The sequence below is a fragment of the Hylobates moloch genome, unplaced genomic scaffold, assembly GCF_009828535.3.
Source record: "Hylobates moloch isolate HMO894 unplaced genomic scaffold, HMol_V3 SCAFFOLD_2, whole genome shotgun sequence".
Lineage (NCBI taxonomy): Eukaryota > Metazoa > Chordata > Mammalia > Primates > Hylobatidae > Hylobates > Hylobates moloch.
This window is the reverse complement of record NW_026652277.1, coordinates 165,324,042-165,348,225: the sequence shown is the minus strand read 5'-3', so window position 1 is coordinate 165,348,225 and position 24,184 is coordinate 165,324,042. Positions and strand designations below refer to the sequence as shown.

Here is a 24,184-nt window from a genome sequence, read left to right as displayed (position 1 = left end):
TTTTATTTTACTAAATGGATCAGAAGGTCTTTCCTTACTGTGGTTTTTACTATTCTTTTTATTTAAATGCTTATTTTTGACTTCTTACCAGAATTCTCAAGGAATCACTGAAACGAGCCATATGCCTCCCAAGGCAATGGGACTCCAGGGGCACTGTTTTTTCTCCTTTCCCAGAAGAGAAGGACCACGACCATTACAAGGACGTGTTAAATCAAGGCACTGTTCCTTCTCCTGTTGACACGAGTAATCCAGTATGTAAAGTTCAGACATAAAAAGGGGCAGTAAAGAATCTGTGACTGCAGAAAGTGCTGCCTGAGCACTGTAAATACTTTTCAAGCACCAGCCTCTGGCTTTACCATTGAAATTTAAGAACTAGAACGATTTCTTACAGTAAGTGTGGGTCAAGGTCCTAAGGCAGCTATTCCACAATGGATTTAATATATTCAAAAGGAACGTAAAGAACATATGACATGAGTCAAACCCAACTTCAACACTCATGCCTGCTTTCTTCCTCTTCCTTTACTCAGTCTCCTCACAAGTCTGCAAAATCATTCCCAGAAGATGGTGAAATAGGTCAGAAATGCACAGTTCTTTTCATTTCATGGTAATACACCAGATTGCAAAATATTTCATTTCTTGTTTTTGAAAACACAGAGGGCTGATCTACGTATGTATATCCGTGGATGTTCATGACTATGTTTACATGTGGCAAGACAGAAAGTCCACCGTGAAGGTAACACACACAGGATCTAAGAAGGGCTCGGGAGATGCATTGCTCTCATTGGGTACGCAAGGCCCTGAGAGCCCTAACTGGGAGAACCCTCCACGGCGCAGGGTGGAGCCAGCAAGCACGCTGGAGGCCCTGCATATCCCGTCATTGCTATCAGCGCCCCCTCCACACTGTGGCCACCCCCAGCACACTGGCCATGCTGGGTGGCTTTCCAAGGAAAGCAGCTCCCCCAGCCACCTACAGAGTCTGGAGCCGTCCACATACTTTGGCATAACCTCAGGATATATTTTCCCCCAGTTTAAGAGATTTGGTTTTCATAACTTATCAAAACCCTTTTATCAAGTCCTTTGTATATGGTGGGAGGGCAGCAATTCACTTGAAATCATTACCTTAGAGCAAGCATGCAAATGAGCACCCCAGCAACCTCTACAAACAACCCGGACAACCAGCCCCTCGCAATGGTGCTGAAGACCCAAACCTTCCTTTGTGAGAGACCCTGAAGTCCCAAGACAGAAAACAGTGATCCAGCTGGAAGATTGATATTCTAGGCGTAGTTTTATGGATCTTTTCTTTTTTTTTCAATTTCAAAGGAGCAAATCATCTGGTAAACAGCTAATGCCCCACAAAGCTGGTGGCAGATCTGCCAGGAGACTGTTGAGCAAAATACCTCCACATTGGCGCTTCTCAAACTTGAGCTTGCATGCATGAAAACTACCTGCGGAAGTGGTCAGGGATGCGGATTCCTGGACCCACCTCAAGAATTCTGAAGGGACCCCTGGAATCGGTAGTTTTAACAAGCACTGCAGGAGGTCCGGAGGTAGGACGTTCTCACTTTTTGTGGTAGTGTGACTGCCTTTTTCTTTGTAAAGGCCTACTGGAGCAGGTATACCCTGTACTGGCAGGGCATTAACAGGACACTTTGCATTTGGGACTGAGTGGTGCTAGGTTAGCAGAAGGACTCACTTCTGGAATGTGCCCAGGGCTCTCTGTGAGAAAGCCTGGTTCCAGCGGCACATATGGCCGCTCCTGTGCTATTTATAGGTGGCAGTAGGAGAAATGCCCTACATTTTGTAGAGCAGCGTCTGGTGAGGCAAACTTAGAACCACAGATGGGAGATATATTTTTTGGAATTTAGATGTCCACTTTAAGATGACGGTTTATATGCAGACAAGTGCAAATGACTAATGAATATTATAAAACTCAACACAAATAAGTAAAACCTAACCAATCACGCATGTATTGTATTACAGTGTATTTAACAAGGGTATACATGATTTGTAATTTTGCCCACAGTAATACATAATTCTAACCTTTTAATCTAAATAATTGAAACAAAACAAAACCAAAAAAGCTCTTTAGAGGGAAAAATTCCCACTGCTTACCATCCTCCTTCCCTTGGCATTTTAAGTGAAGAAATAGTTGTCACATTTATACTCACACTGACTCCATTTAAATAATTACTTGCTCACTGAAGCCTGTAACAATTTGTCACTACACAGGAGGATTTTTTTTTGGCCCCGTACACTGCCTACAACACAGTTGTTTGAACTCGGCGAAGAGGATGCTGGAATGCCAGTTGCACTGGCTGCTGAGGTTCAGAAAATTCCACCACCAGACCTGGCCATCATTTATACTGTCTTCGCCTTCTCCGAAAGTATATTTTGATGGAGAAATGCTTTGCTGTTATCACTGGTAATTTATCTCCATAGGCCCAAACCAAGGAGACTGAAGTGATGGTGATCCCACCATTTCTGGCCCATCTCTTGTGCAGTCAGGTGGACACTCCCGCATCCTGACGCTCACAGAGGCTGTGCTGTAATGCTCTGCGTCACTCCTGTCTCTCTGAGAGATCAGAACGCAGTAAGAGCAGATTCACGTGTACCTGCCGCTAGGTGCACAGCCAATGCTAAATGGCCAGTCCTCCTCTGTTATGCATTTCACTTAATCAAAGTGGGATAAAATCAGATCAATGTGTAGAGGAAAACTGGATGTTTAAATTATTAAAAATTCAATGTTTCAAAAGGTACAATGCAGTAAAAAATACACTACCACCCCATACAAAAGATCGTGAGGATGGATGGCGTTTCACTGAACAGATTTCCTCTGTACGGAATAATGAATAGCTGAATTATCTGAATAATAAGAACAGAAAGAAACCCTCTCTGTGAATCTCCATTAAGCTGGCTATTCCTTAGGAATACATAAATCTTCTAAGGCAGGGCACTGTGCCATCTGCTTGTTGCTGGTTGTTTTTGTGGCTCTGGGGTCCAAAGGAAGAAGGGGAAAATGAGCACTGCTGATATTAGGTGAAAATTGATTGTGTGGTTTCAATGCTCTGAAGTAATTTTATTCCAGCAAGTCAGACAAAACATAGTATGTCACGACCCAATACTCTGTTACCTGGGCCAGCACTGGTTAGGGAAATTAGGGAAAGAAGAGGCTTCCAGCTAACAGGCTGTTTTGCAAGCTTTTCACCTTCATCTCGAATGTAAAACATCCACCAAACTGTGATGGAGAAGCACTCAATGCAGCATCAGGAAGGGCTATTTTATTTATTTAAAAACCTTCATTTTTACCACTAGTTTCTATATGTTCCTCTTTCACAAATCTTTCAAGAGAAGTCATCATGGAATGTCACCCTTCAATTAGGTCCTAGAAATCAACGACACAGAAGCTCAGACAGGAGGCGAGCCCAGCCTCTTACTGGCTGTTCTGCCTGACAGAGAAACATGAACTTCTGGGGAGGCCTTTCAAAGACAGAGAGGCCAGAAAGGAGGTGAAAGGCAGAAGAAATGAAAAAATGTCATCAGAAAGAACCAAGGCTCTGGCTGTCCCATGCATTCCTAACGCAACACGGGGCATCACAGGATACACACTGGCTAAGCCACGCCCTGCAGTCTCTGAAGGAGGGAATCCTCCCGTGAGATCCATTCTAACATGTGATAGAGAGTAACAGGTCACTGGAAATACACATCACTTTACGTAAAAAGTGGCACTCGTTGTCTTTAGGTAGTTACAGAACCTGAGGAGGGGGTTCAAGGGTCTTGAAGAGTCTAAGATCATGGGAGATATGCACAGTTTTAGACACTCTCGATATTTTCCACACATTGGCTACTCATCCACTGCAATCATCAGGCATGACTTTTAAGAACGCTACTGTGGAGATTATAAAATGGGTTAAAATAACTAAACATCATGAAACATTTAAAACAGTTTCCCAATAGAGACAATCTGCACAGAGCATTTATGAAGCAGCTACTTCCGAGCATACGTTTAGAGGTGTTTCCCTAAATGTAAAAAGTACTTCAAACCCCCCTTGCTCTGCCCTTCCAGCGACTTCCCCTGAAATGTGAATTCTTAATGTTTGTCTCCACCACTACCAAATGGTGAGAATTTGAGGATCTTCCAATACTAATAATTCCCAAAGAGAAAGAGAACTTAGTGTGTATATTTAACAATCTCCGATAATACTTGAAATATGTCCACTTGTTATACAAACACAGATTGAATAAAAATAATTTACATAAAATATAATGTAATTCTCAAGTCTTAAATAGATGGAGCAAGTTTCTGAGAAGCAGAAAAGTAGTATGATTCCCACTTTCGCCAACTGATCCACCTTCTCGGGCCGTTTAGGCAGATTCACTGGTGGAGCCTAAGAGGAGGAGAGGGGAGCGAGAAGGGCTGAGGAGCACAGAGCTGCCAAGGTTACCTGCCGAGCTGTTCACCATGGCGGGCGCCATGCTGTAGGGCGGCGCCTGCGTGTTCATCAGGCTAGAGCTGTTGTTCATGGGCTGGCTGTAGGGAGAGCTGGAAGCCATAAGTCCACTCTGGTTCATGCCGGGGAAACTGCCTTGCCTACAGGAAGAGAAAGCACAGCACACATATACCGACCATGCACATTAGCAGCGGTTTGCCCTGGCAGTCATTTCTACTAATGCATTTATGTAAGGGGCGGGGCTATAACTTTTCATGTTTGTGTAAAACAGATTATTTCCTGGAAAGAAAGGCTGAATTCTATTGCTGGGTAACTCTTTAATACACCCCTTTACAATTCCAAATATTACAAGTTCTGCAAATAAATTACACATTTTTAATCATGTCAAGTGTTCCAGGTTATTATTTATATAGAGGAATATAAGCAAGAAAGGGGGAACTTGAAATAAGAACAGGAATTACAAAAGCAAGCAAAATTAACTTCTGACTATTAACACTACTTAGTATCCTCACATAAAAACCCAAAGGTTAAGAAATGAAAAACAAATGGGCAGTGTGGGAACGTTTTTTAAAAAAACTTCTTTGACCTAAATTTTCTGATATAATGAATATGGGAGAAAGCACTTCCAAAAATCTCCCCGACCCTACTCTTTAACTTTGGTAATTAGGTTCTATTAAAAACATACCAATTTCCCTACATTAAAATGCCACAGTAGACATCAGACTTCCACTTCTTGTTTGTTGGGCTTTTTATGTTACAGAGGAGGATGGGCACTTAGATCAGCTGCACGTGTCCCTAACATGCAGTCGCCCGTCCCCAGGGTGGTGCAGACCTACGAGGCGGTCTTGGTGACTTCGTCTTGTTAGTTTTGTCTTACGCTCTGTCAGACTTCTCTTCACTCTTGCAAAGAGGTCAAGAGTATTCTCTGATTTGAAGCAGATAACTGTCACACAATGTCACTTCTCTGACTGTTGGTAATGAGATGGGGGAGAGGGGGAGAGATTTAAACTGCACAGTGGTGTAGAGATACCAGGGAAAATTACAATGCCCTAAAAACAAAACTGATAGCAAGGTGGCAAAAATGTCAAAAGAGTCCACCATTGTAGTCAAGCTTTTCTTACGTAAAGAGCATACCTTTAAAAAATTTTTCAAAGTTTTGGCTAGTCATGTTTAATCTTAGGAGTACAAGCTAGTTAGAGGGGTACAAATCCAAAGACACCCTGCCTATCTGTTCCAAATTAATTACAACCCCCTCCACCACCATTAAACTATCACTTGGTATAAAAGTTGACATTTAAAATGAGATCCTTTAAAAGATTAACAGAAATCTTATTTTTTTATTTTTATGTTTTTTGAGACAGGGTCTCATTCTGTCACCCAGGCTGAAGTGCAGTGGCGCAGTCTTGGCTCACTGCAACCTCTGCTTTTCCAGGCTCAAGCGACTCTCCCGCCTCACTCTCCCAACTAGTTGGAACTACAGGTGTGAGCCAACAGCATGCAGCTAATTTTTGTATTTTTGTAGAGACGGGGTTTTGCCATGTTGCCCAGGCCTGTCTCGAACTCCTGAGCTCAAAGCGATATGCCCACCCAAAGTGCTGGGATTACAGGTGTAAGCCACCATGTCTGGTCCATAAATCATTTAAAAAAATATATACTGTTCCTTTTGTGTACCTATTTTCAGTGGACTCAACTGAAAAATCTCTGTACAAAAAGTTCAAACATGGACCATCTGCAAAATCAAGCTACCAAAGGCATAACTGGTCTACTTTAAATATTAGACAAACTAGAGAAATTCTGTACGATCTAATGCTCCATGATGGCTTGGAAATAACATTGTTAGAAGCTGAATGATTCTTAGATATGAGGGTGGCTCAGGGAGAAATGGGCGTTACTTTAGCCTGCAATTCTTAGCTTCCTGAGGGTCCACTTTGAATAACTGCAGACTGCTAAATCAGAATTAGAATACCCCTTGGAGTTCATTAAGAACAGATCTGAAATCATCTAACAGCTTCTGATTAACCTCTAGGTCATCACATACTCATGCACACAATTGTACAGTAGCTATAAACACATCCCTATATGGTTCAGGGCTTTACATCGTCTTGCAGAGTGTTGGCATTAACTCAAGTACCTTAGAAGTATCCCTTCTGAGGTGTTCTTCAAACAAGGGACAATTGAGCATTTAGGTAACTGCTTCCAAAGTGGCACCTGACGGGACTGCTCTCAGTGTCTTAGCAGACAATCACTGAAGAGCACCTTCACTTGTAGACGGTTATGTTTTCTGGAAGGCTACTTCCATGTCAGTGACTACCTCCAAGTCACAGCCAATTCTGGCCCATTCTCCAAGATGCATTTTAGTGGCCACTGCTCTGTGATGGCTGTCCTCGTCATCCTTCCTGAAAGTAAGCCCTGCCTCTCCACTTAGCTTCATCTATGCCTTTTGTAGCACTGAGCTCTTTCTTTTGTATGTTAAAATAATTTATGCATGTCTTGGTTCTTCTAGGTACTGAAGCCTCCTGAGAGGAGGATCTGGGCCTAATTAATTCCTTGCACATGAGAGTTACTAAAAAAAAAATATAATAAAAATTAAATTGTTAAAGGGATGAATTACTACAGAACATTTTTATTCTTGTAAAAAGGCATTACAAAGATGGTCGCCTTTTCAAGCTTCTATTAAATTTCGTCTCATATATAGTGTAACTAACGTGTATGAAACTAATGGTTCCTTGAGACACTTGTTTATACTAAGGTAAAAAGAATCAGAATAGAAAATCCATCAGGCAAATGACTGAATGAAGTAACCATGCAACCCTCATCTAGGATTTCTCCCCCAGGACAGCACTGTCCATCTTTAATCACCAGAAGATGATGAAGGCACACGCTACAGGTTTTAAGAAACACCTTTAAACTAACAATGACAAAGAAATAACAAAGACTTAAAGGTCCATGCCTTGGATGTCAGTTGCTGGTTATAACGGTCCTTAATCAAAGCACATCTGTAGTTTTAAAAGTTTGGTTAAAAAGCCAGGGGTCTTGACTCTGTCACTGGAGTTCTGGGAGCTCTGGTCCTTTGGATTTCAGTTTTTACAACTGAACAGGGAGGGGCTGGTAATGATAGTGACAGTAATTTATTAAGTATTTACCGCATGCCTGGTGCACATTCTAGGCATACACATTTAATGTTTTAGATTCCTGGAGGAAGGTAGGTGGAATTATGCTTATATATTAATAAAGGCAATAAAGATCAGAAAGGTTAAGTAACTTGCCTTAAGTCACACAGCTAGTAAGTAGCAGAAATAGAATTCCCCAAACCTACTATCAGTGCGGTATACTACACTTCTTTCTCTATGGGACTCTAACACTGCTAACACTCAGTGAGACCAAGTGCCTGGCTCCTGGCAGCCTGCTGCACCACGCCTTTCCATCTGTCTGGTGTATGGACCTGCGGTTGTACAAAGATGACAAACCAGAGGGTGTAAACTCTCCGGGAGTCCTGGAATACAGGCTTCAGGGAGGTGGCCACAGTGAGGGGTAGTGGGAGACATGAATACAACAGCTCCCTGGACACCTGCTGCAGGCCTACTGGGCCTTCAGTGCAGGAAATGAGTCCTCCCAGGAGCGCAGGCCACATGTGGCCAGGGCAGAGCAGCGGATGCCTGTCTGGGTGGGGAGAGCCAGTCTTTCACCATTGCAGAGGAAATCCTATTTGCTCTTGCTTGAGACACTACTGCCAAGAGTCTTGGTAATTTTGAAGAAGCAACATGGGCCTGATACCAAAAGAAGGCTCGCACTGCACGCCACTGATTTTGGTTAGTGGAGACAGTGGGCTCTGTGGATGGACTCCTAAGATGGCTGCCGCCCTAACTAACCCAGCACTCCTGCTTAGCGTGGTGTTGCTAACCTAGGAGGAGTCTGTGGCTCACAACAAAAAGCTCCTTGTTTGGTGGGGCTGAAAATACAATGCCCGAGACCACAGCGACCTGGGTTCCGAGGTGACCTCAGCAGCGGCTGGGTCCTTCCCAGAGCAGCGCTCCCTGGCTGCTGAGCCCCTTCTGACCAACGCAACATTTGGGCGCCTCCAAATGAACTAGGAGTGTGAAGAAGTAAATCACTTGCTTTTTTCAAAAGCAACAAAACAAAAACAGCCAAAAACACGAATTGAAACGAGCAGAACATTTCCAATGTGAAATCCTACAGAAACCTAAGCTGTACCCGGAAAAGCAAAGCCTCCCCCGGGACCCTTGGCCTCTGGCTTCCAGGGGGCCTGCGGGCTTCATGTCTGTTACAAAGGACAGCTGTCCTAACTCTGCAGATGCCGAGTCCATGGCTGTAGAAATGACTGCCTAGGAACATCTCGGGGAGGGGGGTAAGGAAACAAACATTTACAATAATTCAGTAGATGCACACTGTAGGGGTGACCCTGGTTGGGTGGTGCTGACCCCAGACCCCAGGATGCCGAGTGGCACTGCGCTCGCCTGGGCCAGGGTTAGACCATAGCACCGCTCCCTCCTTCTCTTAAACGGCAATGTTCAAATTGGGGAGTTATTACTTAAACATGCTGACCTGCGGAATAACCAGAAGAACTTTATTTAAATCTGCTTGGGACCAGAGGTATTTAAGAACTGTCATTCTATAAGCAAAGCCAGGTTATTACAGGGAGAATAATTGAGAAAACGGGACCTGTGAGTTTTCCCTACAGCACTCCTCGTTCCTGCCCTCGCGCTGCACATATACCCAAACAGCCTTTTTACTTTTTACTTTTATTCACTTTGGAGATTTCTCAAACATTACATATTCATATCCCAACAAAGGGCTGTCTTTGGAGAAAAAAGCCCAAAGCAAACACCAGTTTTCAAGCGACTATTTCCAATGGTTCAGTGTGAAAACAGAAAGAGGAATTATCGCTTCCCACTACAGTTTGCTTTCAGCAGTTAAAAATATTAGTATGAAATTTCATGCAGTACCCACATCTTTCTAAATATCTGGCTTTAAAGTCAACTACATTAAAATTTAAAATAATTTTGAAGCTTTAGAGAAGAATATTTAGGCCTTATCATCTTAGCAATCAACACTGTATTTTCTCAACAGTGACAGACGGTGAAGTGTGAGGTTATCTTTAAAATGAATGGGTTTCTGACACAGTTCTTTGGAGAAGGGTAGGGACACACAGAAGAAATGGAGACCCTGTGAGTGAAGCCACTTTAAAGTCCCATCCCAGTGGCAGACACGGGGGAAGCTCCAGCACATCCACTGCAAGTACCACCCTTGAGTTATGTTCGGAATGAGCATCACGCAGTGCACGCTTTATTGGGAAAATGAGTGTGAGTGCCAGGTGTACATAACTTTCTCTATACGGACTGTCACTGTAGATGTAGCTGGGTTATGAAGCCAGAAAAGATTGCTCACTGACAAAATAAACTAGGCTAACACTAAAATTTGGGGCACTTTATCACTTAAACCCAATAGTCATCAGAACCAGGACTCAAAACCTTGAAAAGCTTCAATTCCGGCAGTTTATTTCTAAATGTGTTACTTTATTCCTTTGGAGAGGATCCAATTGCGTACATAACATTACAGAGGATGCCCTATTTAAAATGTTTTATAAACACAAACTCTTCTCAAACATGTATCTAGCATCACTGGTGAAACAGATTTTCAACTCGAATTACATGGTGACACTTCCAAAGCAGTATTGAGAAGGAGAAACTCAGTTGAGATTATTTTAAATTTAATATTTTAAGAGGGAAAACCGCTATGTGCCCCACCCCCCGCCAAAAAAAAAATACAATCAAAACAGAAAATAAGACTGTCAAGCCCTGGTCAATTTTTGGTGTGGCTAATCCATCAGCAACAACTGTATTAGCAATTCTGGTGGCAAAATAATGTAATTTCCAACAAGCCAGTGGCTCTGGCTAGGAATCAATCCTGTGGCAGTAAAGTGGCATTTGTCTCATTAGACAAAAGACAAAGAATAGAAGTGCCTTTATTTAAAAATGCAGATTCCTGTAAAAATATATAACCATATGCTACTAAAAAAACAGATTCTACCCCTTTTGCTCAGGGAGACATGCTAGAAGTAATGAAAATTAATCAGAAATACCTACTGCTTAGTTGACAGTTATAATCATTTGTCCAAGATGAGTGTTTTAAGATAAGCATGGGAGAGGAATGAGCACAGCAGTGGGCCAAGACTAAAAACAAACACAACCAAAGTCAAACAACCAGGGCAGCGAGTGTGAAGCTGCGACCACATGCGTGGCTTGGAGAGGTCTGTGTGTTATGTGAGCTCACAGGAAGGCGAGCACAGAAAAAGGTCCCAAGGAAGGGATGATGTCCCCTCCATCTCTCAGATCTGAGGGATCAATCCACTGGAATTAACCAGGTGAGGAGAAGAGAAAAGAGAAACAGCAAATTCAAGGGCCCTGGGGCACCCAGGAGCCTCTCTCCAGAAGAAAATATGGTAGAGCAAAATAAGAAGTGAGAGTGGTGGGGGGCCAGGCTTATGGTTCTCTGGGTTTGGTCTTTATCCTAAGAGAAACAGGAAGACACCTGGGGTTTTTAAGCAGGAGCAATGGCATTAAAATATGTTTATTTTAAAGACACTGTTCTCTGACCGAGCTGGGAAGAACACATCGGAGGCAAGAACGAATGTGGGGCTGACCGTTACGAGACTGTTACCACAACCCAAGGAAGAGATGATGGCGCCTTGGAACAGGTGGTAGAGCACAATAGAGAGAGTTGAGCAATATCGTGGAGGTGAAACGGACAGGATTTGGTGATGAATTAGGTCCTTTGGGGAAAAGAAAAGTTGTGCCTAGCTGTCTCCTAGGTGTCCAGCTTGTGCGATGGGCAGATAATGGAGCAGTCACTGAAATAAAGAACATCAGGGGAAAGCGTGGGCTTAGTTTTGGACATGTGGACAGGGTTTGGCTTTGGACAGGCCTCTGAGCACCTAGTGTCACACAGGCAGATGGACTCTGAGGTCAGGAAGCAGAGGTTTGGGGTCATCTTTCCTCCCTATGCAGGAACCCCCTATATAAGACTTTGTGAGTCTTGTCTAAGTCTTCCTCCACTGGCGAATGTGACCTGTTTTCAAGGCAGCCTGTTCACTCAAAGAAAGCTTCCACGTATTCAATGCTAGCAGACAAGCTGGAGCAGCTACCACTTATCTTCCAGCTCCCTGTTAATAACTCCCCAAACCCTTTGGTGGCTTATATGTTTACATTTGATTTTCTTCCTTTAAGAATGGGCAAAGAAGAATATTGTTTTGCAACAGCTTTATGAAAGAGAACTTCTAAGTAAAGGAACAGTAGTTAACTTTGTCACCATACTCTCAAGAATAATCTTTTCAGTGGCTACGCCTTAGCTCTTCAGAACAGAACTTCTCCCTGGCACGTCTTTGCCTGGGCCTTTAAAATGTGGCACTGCCTACAGGGCCTCTTGTTTTCAAAGCATTTCTCCTGATTGTCTCCACATTTCTCCAAAGAACTGTATTTTTCACTCCTGCATCTTGGCGAAGCTCTTCTTGCTAAGCACTAAGGAATACTGCATATTCCAGTCTGGATTTCTTAAAAGCCTCTAACATCAGAAACATTTTTCCCTTTTGTTCATACTTCACACAGACTTCTCAGAGGGTTCCGACCTGTTACCAGCTCTGCTCCTGGCACTCTCTGCTGAAACGGCACCTGTTGTGCAATTTCAAGATTCAGCTCTTTCCTTTTTGCTTCAATGCAAGTAACCAGTTTTAGTTGTTCCTAAAGCAGCTCACTGATCTTCATCTTTTCTCTCAAAGCAACCAGGAGAACAAATAGAGCTCAAGGGTTCTGAGACGAGAGGTCTCCTTGTCAGGGTGTGAAGAAAATGCAAACACAGTGTTGTCTGGCTGCTTGAATTTTAGCAACTGATAACTAAGGAAGTTCTCTTCATCCTCAAAGTTGACTTTGGTTTGTTAAGCCCATTGTTCTGCTACTACAAACTCTTTCCTGGCAACCATACAAAAATGAACCTCAATACTGTGAAGGCATTTGGTTCAGAGATTCTGATTTCAGCTTTTCCCTGCTGATCCCCAGCACATGGGCTGCCTCAAGTGAACAGTGTGGATGAGAGCCACAGTGGGTAGCAGTGGGTCCCAAATCCTGTCTTTTCCCTGCAATGGATGACTCTCCAGAACTTTGGGGGTTTGGTATCATGTTGCATCCCACTGACCTCTGAGAAGATGTAAATGGCACAGTTCCCTGGTCTGGTGAAGCTAGATCCATACAGCATGAAAGAAACATTAGCTGCCATGGATGTCACCCACAGAGAGAAAGTGTCACCTCTACTGCATTCTACTTAAGGATCTTTACTTAAAAAGTTTATCTTGAGATCACAGTACCATTAAGAAAAGATCTCAGCTATTTCCAAGGAGGGCTATTACTTCTCAGTGCTAGGAATAGCCACATCCTTTATTCCAGGGCATCCCTTTCCAAGGTCACAAGGTGTAAAGGAGAGTGAACTGCTAATCCCAAAGTGGCTTAGCCGCCGAGGAGCCACAGGAGCAGAGTGGAGGGAGCAGGTCTCTTAGAGGTCTGGAGCCACACAGCCTCAGACACAGAGAGCTTATCAGCCCGACAATACTCGGAGTAGGTAACAATCCCTGGTGGACGAACCTGAGTTTTAGGAGTGCGAGGGTGAAGCATACATCTATCTTACATGCGTTCTATCTACCCCTCATGCCTTAATGGGCTTGTCAGTGGGCTTAAGAAAATTCATCTGGGTCCTGAGTTCTCCATCCTATATTATTGTGTCACAGCAATATTGTGTAGAAACCCCTAATAAAAAATGCACTTGTCCAGGAAACAGAAAAACAGTAATTTCTGATCTTTAAAAAATCCTCCTAAAAATTCTTGGAGATTTCCTGAGTTAACGGTGGCCTGGGCCACAAAGTGACTTAGTTTGGTAAAGCCAAACATTGTTCAGTTAGGGTTAAAATGTAGGCAAGGCTTGCAAGTTGAGCAAAGCTATAGTTCTTTATGTCCTCACCAGCCACTCTGCGCAGGACAGGATTCAGACAGGTTCTTACCTGGCAGGAATTTTAACAATTCAAAGTAATCCAGTACGAGTTAACTTTTAAAACAAGGGCCACAATCTTACAGGTTTCTGTCTGTGCGTTTTTTGTTATTATTATTATTTTTTAAGAGACAGGGTCTCACTGTTTTACTCCAGGCCAGAGTGCACTGGCACGATCCCACAACCTTGAACTTCTGGGCTCAAGTGATCCTCCCACCTCAGCCTCCTGAGTACCTGGAACTAGAGGTGTGCGCTGCCATGCCTAGCTCACTGTTTTCCACTTTTTGTAGAGACTGGCTCACTACGTTGCCCAGGCTGCTTGTGAACTCCTGGCCTCAAGCAATTCTCCTACCTTGGCAGCCCAAAGTACTGGGATTACGGGCGTGAGCCACTGTGCCCATCCTGTTTGGTTTTTTAAATCTATATAATGGCAGAAACGGAGTTCAAAATAAGAATGAAGACCAAGATTAAGAGGAATCCTAGCATCTTAGTGAGTTGCTTCTCATACTCCTTACTGCTACTAAGATGCCCTGTGACCCACGACACTTTCCAAACCCCAAGCTGCAATATACTAAGACACAGTCATAGCCTCTTCACCACTTACAAACTTCCTGCTGCCTTCAGCCCAAAACACTGTTGAGGTTATCAGATTTCAGGGCTGAGAAAAATTCACCACCTGCTGGTCATCGGCCTGAGACCTGGCAGGTGGGCATCACTCACCATTGCCACTCCTGTTGCACACATATAATTCCAAAGATGCCCGCCTTTCGTAACTCAGAACCGCGGGGGGTTGCTGGGCTGTGCTGCTAATGACGCCTAGTGATGGGTGCGCTCTAATGCTGGTTCTCGCTGTGACGATCCCAGGACATCTGGTGTGAGAGTGTGCATCTATGGGGGCAGGATGTTAACAGAGCCATGGAGCTGGAAGTGAAGACAGGTGGCATAGACAGTAGTGTGCGAGTCACTGTGAGCCATCTCTGAGTGAGCACAGCCACCAGCTGTGAGAGGGCCAGACCCAGACCCGGAGAGGGGAAAATCCGAATGAAGAGGGCAGGCTAGGTGTGGTGGGGAACTAAGTATTTCAGAGGATGAGGAGGATACTGAGGTCTGAGAGGAAGCAAAACGGCAGAAATCAAGACAAAGCATTTAGGAAGACACACTCTGCCATGATCAACAGATCGCCAGAGCCTGAGTCAGGGTCAGGTCGGCGCAGACTCGAGCTTCTGATGCCACACAGTGCTTCCAGTGCAAGCCCCGTTTGCTCCTCCCGCGATGTCCCTCAGGAAGGCCGCATAAGGAAGAAGTATCCGGAGCGCGCCTCCTAAACTCCCCCTCCACGCTGCCTCCATGCTCTGCAGTGGCGGTTATCTCTGAGGCCCCCCTCAGACCTGAGGTGGCTTCTACACCAGAACCACCAGAGGATTTTGGAGTTGAGGCTCCCACGCCTTGGCCCCGTGGCTGGGTGAGGGTGTACAGCGGCTGTCGAAAATCTCTGGGTGATGCTCACGAATGGCTTGGGGCACCTCCTGGTCTCTGGTCCCTCCCAGGTCTGCTGCACAGTTCATGCTGTGATTCCTTGGCTCTCATTAAAATTAAAAAAGAAATCTCTGATCCTTTTAGAATTAGTGTTTTACTACTTTTTGATTTGATGATTTATAAATGCACTTTATGGCTTCCATAATAGTTCTGTAATTCTAAAAGTTTTAACTGAAATCATAATCTTTAAATACTAACATAATAACATTCATTCAAATTCTAAATTTTGAAGAGAAAAAAGGGGCTAAAAATTAAAGCGTAGTATTTAGATGATAATGCAAAGGCTTACATTTAATTGCGGAAATAAAAACTCTGTTTAAGCCTTTGAAATCTTTTCTCTTTGTCTTTCAATAACATGACTTTTCAAATCATAGCTATTATGTTAAAACCTAATTGTCCAAAATCCAAAGGGCTGGATTCTTGGTTAATACAAATCACTTACTGCTCTTTAGCACATGGACCCCACTATAACTGGGGCTTGACACATTTTGAAGTTTTTTGCCCCTTCTCTTTGACATTTTAATGCACTATCTCCATTAACGTATTTCCACATCAGCAGCTCTTCGTCCATCAGCAGAATTGCATCATACTGGCTTCAGAGGAAAATAACACAGAAAAAGTGCCTTGCTGGCAAATGGCAACACAGGATGTGAATTATAGATACACCTCAATAAAGAACAGTGGAAGGTGTGTCTATGTGGGGTGCACATGAGGCACAGTACAAGCCACTGTATATCCAACAAGCCAGTCCAATTCATTTGCATTTGTAAATAGACCCAGCTTCTTCCAAGCAGAGGAAGGCAGCTAGTCACATTCTCTCACAAAACATTCAGCTCCTCCAACAGCAATACGGTGGGGTTACTACTGATCTAGCTACCTTATGGAATTTATTCACCCTGTTAATGAGTGGCTAAGATTTAAAAATAATCTCAACTAAAGTTCCCAATTTCCTAATTGACTCAACACAAAACACTTGAAAGCTAATTTCAGTGACCCTAGTTTTTGATATGATGTAGTATTAAAATGCAGGTCTACAGAATTATATTTGTGATATTCAGTATTAAAACTTCCCTTCTAGTCAAGAGTAACAAGACTTTTCAAATTAATTCATTTTACCCTTTTTTTATTTTTATTTTTTGAAATGAAGAAGTCTGAGACTTCTCCTTCTTCTGATGCTCAGTTAGTCCACCAAGGACTCTCTCAGGGACAGCAAAGGAACAGTAGCACTTATACCAGCATCATGTAGGTGTGCACCTTTATCCGTGTCAATATCACTACCTTCCCACTCTGCTCCCCCACAACTCGCAATTCGTACTTCAACAGCCCCACTCCAGTCCCAACAATGTTAAATGTCAAAGCAGTGTTGGTAAAAGCCTCAAACGGTGAAAAGGACAGAAACTCAAACCTGCCCTTGTGCCAGCAAGTAACTGTTACTTATCTCACAAGGCGCTTGGCTCTGGAAACAATCTAACTCGAGCTGCACGTGGAGTCTACACGGGAATGTGCAAAGCATGCATTTCCTTTTAGGTGCAGCAGAGGTAACGAAATTCAGATAAGAGGAAAAAAATCCAGATTTCAGTGCAAGAGGTGGAAGATCCACTAAGATACTCATTACTATTTGGTTTCTAGTAGCAGGATTGCCTTTAGATATGATGGAGAACAAAAATGAAGAGGTGTTTTGCAACAAAACAAAACAAAAAAGTAGAAAGAAGAGCAACAGGCTGGGCACAGTGGCTCATGCCTGTAATCCCAGCACTTTGGGAGGCCGAGACAGGTGGATCACGAGGTCAAGAGATCAAGGCCATCCTGGCCAACATGGTGAAACCCCGTCTCCACTAAAAAAAATACAAAAATTAGCCAGGCATGGTGGCAGGCGCCTGTAGTCCCAGCTACTCAGGAGGCTGAGGCAGGAGAATCACCTGAACCGGGAGGCAGAGGTTGCAGTGAGCCGATACTGTGCCACTGCACTCCAGCCTGGCGACACAGCGAGACTGCATCTCAAAAAAAAAAAGCAGAATAACAACAGGACCAGGTGACAGGGACCCCTGCTCCTGACTCAATGATCCTGAGTGGGTGACCCTGTAGGTCTTTGTTGACTCCACCACAAAATCAAGAAACAGAGGCTGGGTAACGTCTAAAACCTTCCCAGTTCTGAGATCTGATCATTCTATAATTGAAACTCTGTGTCCTTATGGAACCTCTTCTTATGAACATAGTATTATCTTAAAGATCCCTGCCAGAATTTTGACACAAACAATCTCAAGTCACTCAAGACTTGATCAAAATTTATATATGTGAGGTGCTAGGGTAGCAGGCCTTAAGGAATTAAAATCTGTTTGTCCATCTACCCCGGCTTAAAGATCTAGGGCTTGTGAGATCATTCTGTAAATTCAGTGAAATCATGCTTCCTCCTAGAGCTCATTTCCCAGAAAAAATTCTGGATAATGCTGAAATTTCCAAATCCACACATCAGTTGTATTTTGAGGAGCTGTCAATTGCTGGACATCACCAGGTACCATCTAGGACTAATAAAAGGATGTTAAGGCACATGGAATAACTGGGGGAAAGTTATTCTACCTGTGCACATCTGCACACACAGGCTTTAAACATAATGGATTCAGTCATTTAAAAAATGTTACAAGGTCAGGAGTGGTGGCTCACGCTTGTAATCCCAGCACTTTGGGAGGCTGAGAAGAGAGGATTGCTTGAGGCTAGGAGTTCATGACCAGCCTGGGCAACATAGTGAGAATCTGTCTCTACAAAAAAGTAAAGATAAAATCAGCCAGGTATGGTGGCACGTGCCTGTAGTCCCAACTACTTGGGAGGCTGAGGTGGGAGAACTGCTTGAGCCCAGGAATTTGAGGTTGTAGAGAGCTGTATTAAAGCCTGTGTTTAGCCTGGGATCCACAGCTATGCTCTTTAGGAAGTGGTAGGCCACAGTTCTTCCTAAGCTTCTGGCAAACTTTGGCTCACCTATGCTCAGGTAATGGCTCAGAATCCTCCAAAATGATGCTACAGAGAGCCATGAGAATTGATCTACAGCTGGATGCAACTCATTTGCCATTCCTGAAGCAGGCTTTTAGTAAGATCAGCTAGTATTTCCAACTCTCTGTTTCTTATATCTTCAAAAGTAAATTCCTTAACTAGCAATGCTTTAAAACTGTACACAACAATGCATTTTCAGATAAAAAGTGTATCAGTGTGTAGAAGGAGAAGGGTTCTGTACAGATATTACTTATAAACCATTAACTTCAAATGACTGGATATTACTGCACAGTGAACTAGTACCTGAACAAGAAGATTCACCAGATTCTATTGTAAATCCTCTGACGATCAAAATGAGGAATTTACTCAAAAGATAAAAAAGAAAAAAAATTAATCTGTTTCTTAATTTATTCAATGCAGCAGATCAATTTTACCTTCATACTGTCACTCTCAAAGAAATTAGTAAAACAGCTTCTAACCAGTTAAACTTGCATGTTTTTTCTCTCTACTATCTTATATTTGACCAGCTGAGAAAATCTGAAGCATAATTGCCCCAATCCTTCATTTTTACAACGAGCATTCTGTTGTTGTCTAATTGCAGACACACACTCACTCACGTTCCACCTTCATCATTAATTTGTCCTTTTCAGATTCTTCCAGGGGCTCTAGGTCCTTTGGGATTGTGCCTTGAGAAAGAAGTCATTCTGACAAGCTCTGTGAATCCCACACTATGCCATTTCTTCCTCTTCCAAAGAGAAACTAACATTTAGCAAACTAGCTTTTCTAATCGCCAGCCTAACTTCAACCTAACAGAGCCATCAATGGCGGAACAAAAACCAAAGCAAAACCACGAGTTTGCTGCAACGAGCTGTTAAATAAGCAAAAGCATGTTGAAAATCAGATTTCTCAACCCAGAGCACTAAAACATGTCATACACATGTTTTCTCAGATTCAAGCTTTTGCTTTTAAAAAAGGCACAACACAGGTTATGTGTATTGCGAAGTGAACAGAAGGAAGATTTAAAATAGAAATAAAACTTAACTTTTCTTTTTTTAGAAAGAATAGTGTAGACATAAAAGTTAAAATTCACAGCTAACAGTCACGGGGCTATGAATATGAGCCCTTGCCAAGTGTGCTTTATAAGATTTACATAGAATAACGCCAACATTTTTCTTTTTCTTATTTTTAATTAAGGAGGAGGTGTTGTACTCTAAGGAAGCTATCTGGATGCTGCTGGCTGAAATACAGATTTGATCTCCTCGTGCTGGTTAGCTAACATCGATTTTCTGCCCCAGTGGAAGAGATTTCACTCTGATGCATGCCATTTAAATTCATTTTACACAGCTGCTTAATGTGGCTTGGCAAGGCACAGCCAAACTAGCTTTGTGGGTCTAAAGAGGCCTCCGGAGTTGGTAAAAGGACAGATCCTATGGATTAGCTGCAGATGATGAATGCTTGCTTCCTCCGACTGTTATCTTCCTACTGACTCATGAATTGACCTTGAAGGTACCACAAGAAAGTAACAAAGAGGAAAAGACAATTTCCCAAGAATAAGCATGTTTGCCTCATTCTATATTTGTTATTTCACTTTGGGGATGATGTTTACAGAATTCTATATTTGTTGGTCCACATTTAGGGCCATGTTTACAGACTTTAGAACTCTCGATTCCAAAATTATCTTTTGTTCTGTCTAAATAAATGTAAATTGAATATAAAACTACTAAAAAGCTCTGTCAGGCATTCATAACCAGTAGTGAAAGCACAGTTCTGTAAGTTCACTGTTTAAACAAAGCTAGGTGATAGTTCCCTGTTTGATTTTAACCAAAGATGAGGCATGTCTCTACTAAAACTACCAAACATGATTAAGTCTGCCCAGGATGATAGCAATAATTTTTTTTTGCTTAGTAATTCACTCAATAATAATAGACTTTAAGAGCATTTACTAACCTTAACATGGTGACAGAACCTGATATTACATAGTTTTGTAGTAGGAAAGAAGAGATACTTTTTGTTGCTGTATGTAATTCCTGTGTTGAAATTGAGAATAATAAGGCAACACTGTGTTTAGAGAGAAAATTATCTGTTGGATTATTTTGTTGTATTTTCCTGGTGACTTCAATATTCTAATACTCGCTGGAGAACAAAATAATAGAAGTCTTTGGCACAGACATTTGCTTGGTGGTGATACAGTGAAATCCCTCCTAAGTGCTATGAATAGCCTGTGTCAGCTCAACTGCAGTGAGTCTCTTGTCAAATGAGATGCTGTGCTCTTAATTTGGGGGTGGGTATGGCAGCCGCTCACTGTAGTAGCAGGAATGATAATACAGTCATGAGAACAGCGCTGCACAACACAGGTTCCTAGACAAAACAACGACAACAATGGGGGAAATGACGCCAGAGTTGGTGACTTCATGTCTTCGACACAGATCAAAGTTTCTATTTCCCTCTCAGGCATGAAGGAAAGCAGCCATGCCGAAAGCCATGCACAGACAGGGCCTGAGGACGCATGCGGGTTTCCACCAAACGGCCACAGTACTGTTAATACGAAAAGGAAACGAAACAAACACACCAACAAAAATGGACGGAAGGACAACCCCCTCGGAGATGGATTTCCTGTTAGATGTTTTGCTTTCTTGGTTTGGGTGTTCCTTTCGTGGCCAGATGGCACGATCGTTAACAGTTTCAGAGAAAACGCCCAGGTCCCGCAGCAAGTCGGGGTGTGTTGCTACCTACCCGTACTGGTCAGGCTGGTGCACCATGGGAGCCTGAGAGTTGCCATAGTTGGGGTGCTGGGAAGAAAACATGGGGCGTCCGCCAGCCCCAGACTGGCTGGGATAAGCAGGCGACCTAATGTATGGTGGCCTAAAGTGGAACAGAAGAACAGCTTCTTGGGATTTGTTCTGATGCACAAGCATGAAGCCCTGTATATCTGTCACCCCCACACGTAGGTGCGGGGCTTACAGACCATGGAGGCAAGCTGACATACCCTGCATCCTGCTGCTGCCTGAGGGGCGGGGGGTACAGAAAATGCCTCTAACAAAAGGGTGGGGACAGGCAGAGAAAAGTAAGGTTCTCAATTCTAATCTCCATTTACCATTTTAAAGTATAGCTTTGATTTTGACTTTGGTAAAAGCAAACAAGAAGATATACAGCCCCCATTTAAACTCCTGGTGAGCTAAAATGGGCAGCAAGTTGAAGGCAAGGCTTTGGAATGGTCTACACATTAGAAACAGAAAATGGCAATGCATGGATGTGTATTTATATATTGATTACTGCAGGATGATATAAACACTGACTCAGAAAGGGGGCACGCATGGCTTTGTAACCCCACAAAATCATGCCTGGCTCTCTGTGGCTATCTTCTGAGGTCCCTCCCAAAGGCTGTGTGCCAAATGCAATCAAATACTTTCTACTTAAAAAAAGAAAATAACTTGTGCTTTATGAGTTGCAACAATGGACAATTCATTTAAACTTGAATTAGAACTTCAATTTGAACAGCCAAACCAGTTTTCACAGACAGGTTTACAAAAACATTCCCTGAAGCCTGTGCAGGTTCGGCAGAGGGCTAGACTGCTGGAGTTCAGAAGATTTTAAGTAATTGTAATGTGGAGACAGAAAGAAAGATAATGATTGATTTTCATTTTATTTCCTCAAGGGAAATTTATTATCATTTGGAGAAAACAATAAGACTAGAGGGGTCCCACGTTCCCCAGATAGCAGCTTCAGAGGAAAAGTAACAAAAGACACATTTAAAAACACACGCACACACATGCACACACGCACACACACTTTTTAGCTTTTGCTTCCCTTTGACAAAAATCGGAATCTTCTACCTTTGCTTCTGAAGATACCATTAAGATACACATCTTTCAAAGTACTTTGCTTTAAAACATATTTACATGTGCTTTGAAAACATATTCACCTTTGCCTTATAAATTTTTAATTATGTTATTTTTATCCAGGTCAAGTATTTACTTCAAAATTAACTTTTAAGTCGGGATTAAAAATGAGTAAGTAATTGTAGCTAAAGCCTTTTATCAACTCAAACTTTCTAAATTATTATATTTGCTTTTCAAACCACATTTTGGTTTGGACAGATAAATATGCCTGGAAAAATAAAATATAACATAAGAATGTCAAGTATATAAATCTCACACATATACGTTTAGACAAACACACAATACATGTATGTATACATACAAAATTCGTATTTTATGAAGATTCTTGTGGTAGGGTGAAAAAAAGGTGGGGAGTGTGTTTCCTTTTCAGTGTTTTAGATTTTAAATCGTTCCTAAGCTTTAGTATTTCCTGCTTAGAAGTCACTGCTTCAATTGGTACCATGCAGACACTTCCCTGTGCAACCAGATCTGGTTTGCTGCTGCAATGACTATTCACAGGCATTTCAAATCACCTCCCACGACTGATGTGCCCACCGCTCACATTCCTTCCTCATGTATCATAAAACATGGTTTGTCACTTAGTTCTCTGACCTTGATGCTGCAGAATATATTTAACACAAAAAGAACGGCCAAGCACAGTGACATTCTACTGCTCTGTGTGACCCCAGGGAACAATGCAGCTATGTGCGCAGTCACGTGGTCACGCGTAGACACACAGCGTACCTGCCCGGGGCGTGCTCCTGGGTGGCGTACCTGCTTTGTGCTGAGTTCGCAGCAGCCTGCATCACTGCTGCGGCTGCCTCCTGTGCCTTACGGTTCACAGTTGGCATTGGCGGCCCCATTCCTGGCCCTCCCTGCTGAGACATGCCAGGAGAACTGGGGGTCATGCTGCTCATATTTCCAGGAAATGGTCTGTTCTGCATCCCAGCTGATGGCATTCGTCCCAGGGGCACAGCACCACATGGCTGGCTTGGCCCTTGTCCATGCATCTGGTTGTTGGCACTGATACCCATACCGGGCCCTGGGCCGCTGTAGCTTGCACTGGGCACCCCACTATACGCTGGGGGTCTGGAGTAGTTACCTAAACAAAAAGCAAACACAAAGTAAAGCCTTTTATTTAAACTTGTGACAACATTCACTGGAAATACTTTTTGTCCAACAATGCGATCAGCACGGAGTATTAGTCATGACCCTTATAGGCCCTTCCTGTTGGTGCTGGTGCAGCTGCCAGTCTCAAACATGCTCTCTCTGCACACTCCCAGGCCCTCAGACAGTGACTCAAATACAGACAGCCCCAGAGGACCACCGCACTGATGAAGAGAAATTCAGGCTGGTCATAAAAAGAAACAAACAAAAACCAAAAACAAACCCTATGAATAGGCAAGGGACACCGAGCGCTGCCTCAATCCATTCAACACCACGTATTCTTGTATTTTAACCAAAATGGTGAGCACCATTCGGAAATCACACCACTAGATCACTGCTACCTTCAACAGCATGTGAAAGGGCTCAAAAAGACAACGTCGAAGACGACATGCACATATGGTTAAAATCATCCTTTAAGACCCCACAGGAAGGTGTCACGCGGGAACCTGACATGAGCCCCAGTTTTCCTGTAAGTTGGGAATAATTTTTTTCTTTCTTTCTTTTTTTGCTTGAGTACCAGATCGAGCAGCTGGTTTGTGCTGGCTGCCACATCTCGGAAAACTGTCCCAGCACAAGCAAGGTAGCAGGAGAGCCGGAGGGCAGGGTCGAAGGCGGGGGTGAGGGTGGGCGGGCAGGGCTGGAGGCAGGGTTGAGGGATGGAGGGCAGGGCTGGAGGCAGGGGTGAGGGATGGAGGGCAGGGCCAGAGGCAGGGGTGAGTGATGGCAGTTGTTTTCCCTTTCCTTTCACACCTTTTGATTGTGTGTAGATAAATTCAAGTAAATCAAAGGTACACATGATACTACTTCAATCATAATAGCTGCTGAACCACAGTGTGTGCTGGGCACCTGGTTAAGTGCTTTGCACCAATGAATTCGTTCATTTCTTCCGATAACCACATGAAATATAGATACCCCAGGACTCTATTTATAAATGAGAAAAATCAAGAGCTAGAAGATTAGGACTGAAGCTCAAGCAAACTGACTCGGGGACCCATGTATTTGACCAATAAAACATGCTGCCTCCTGATAAATGAATGTTGAAATTACATAAATGTAAAAGACAAGTGTGTGTGGAATATGGATTAATGTTTCCCAATCAGTCCTTACTACTTTTTGGAAGCC

At 43.1% G+C, this 24,184-nt stretch overlaps 1 protein-coding gene across 6 annotated transcripts in view; it reads right to left on the bottom strand.

The window, feature by feature from the left end:
* The window catches only part of ARID1B (AT-rich interaction domain 1B), a 435,119-nt gene that overhangs the window by 36,780 nt on the left and 374,155 nt on the right, over positions 1-24,184 (bottom strand). For 4 of the 6 annotated variants that reach the window (XM_032161137.2, XM_032161146.2, XM_032161119.2 and 1 more), the window contains 3 exons: positions 22,670-22,997; positions 20,751-20,879; positions 4,443-4,588 (listed from right to left, as the gene is read on the bottom strand). In XM_032161137.2, the coding sequence (XP_032017028.1) occupies positions 4,443-4,588; positions 20,751-20,879; positions 22,670-22,997 (603 nt within the window). The remainder of the gene's footprint in view (positions 1-4,442; positions 4,589-20,750; positions 20,880-22,669; positions 22,998-24,184) is intronic. The other 2 variants (XM_032161127.3, XM_032161155.2) reach the window with 1 other exon arrangement.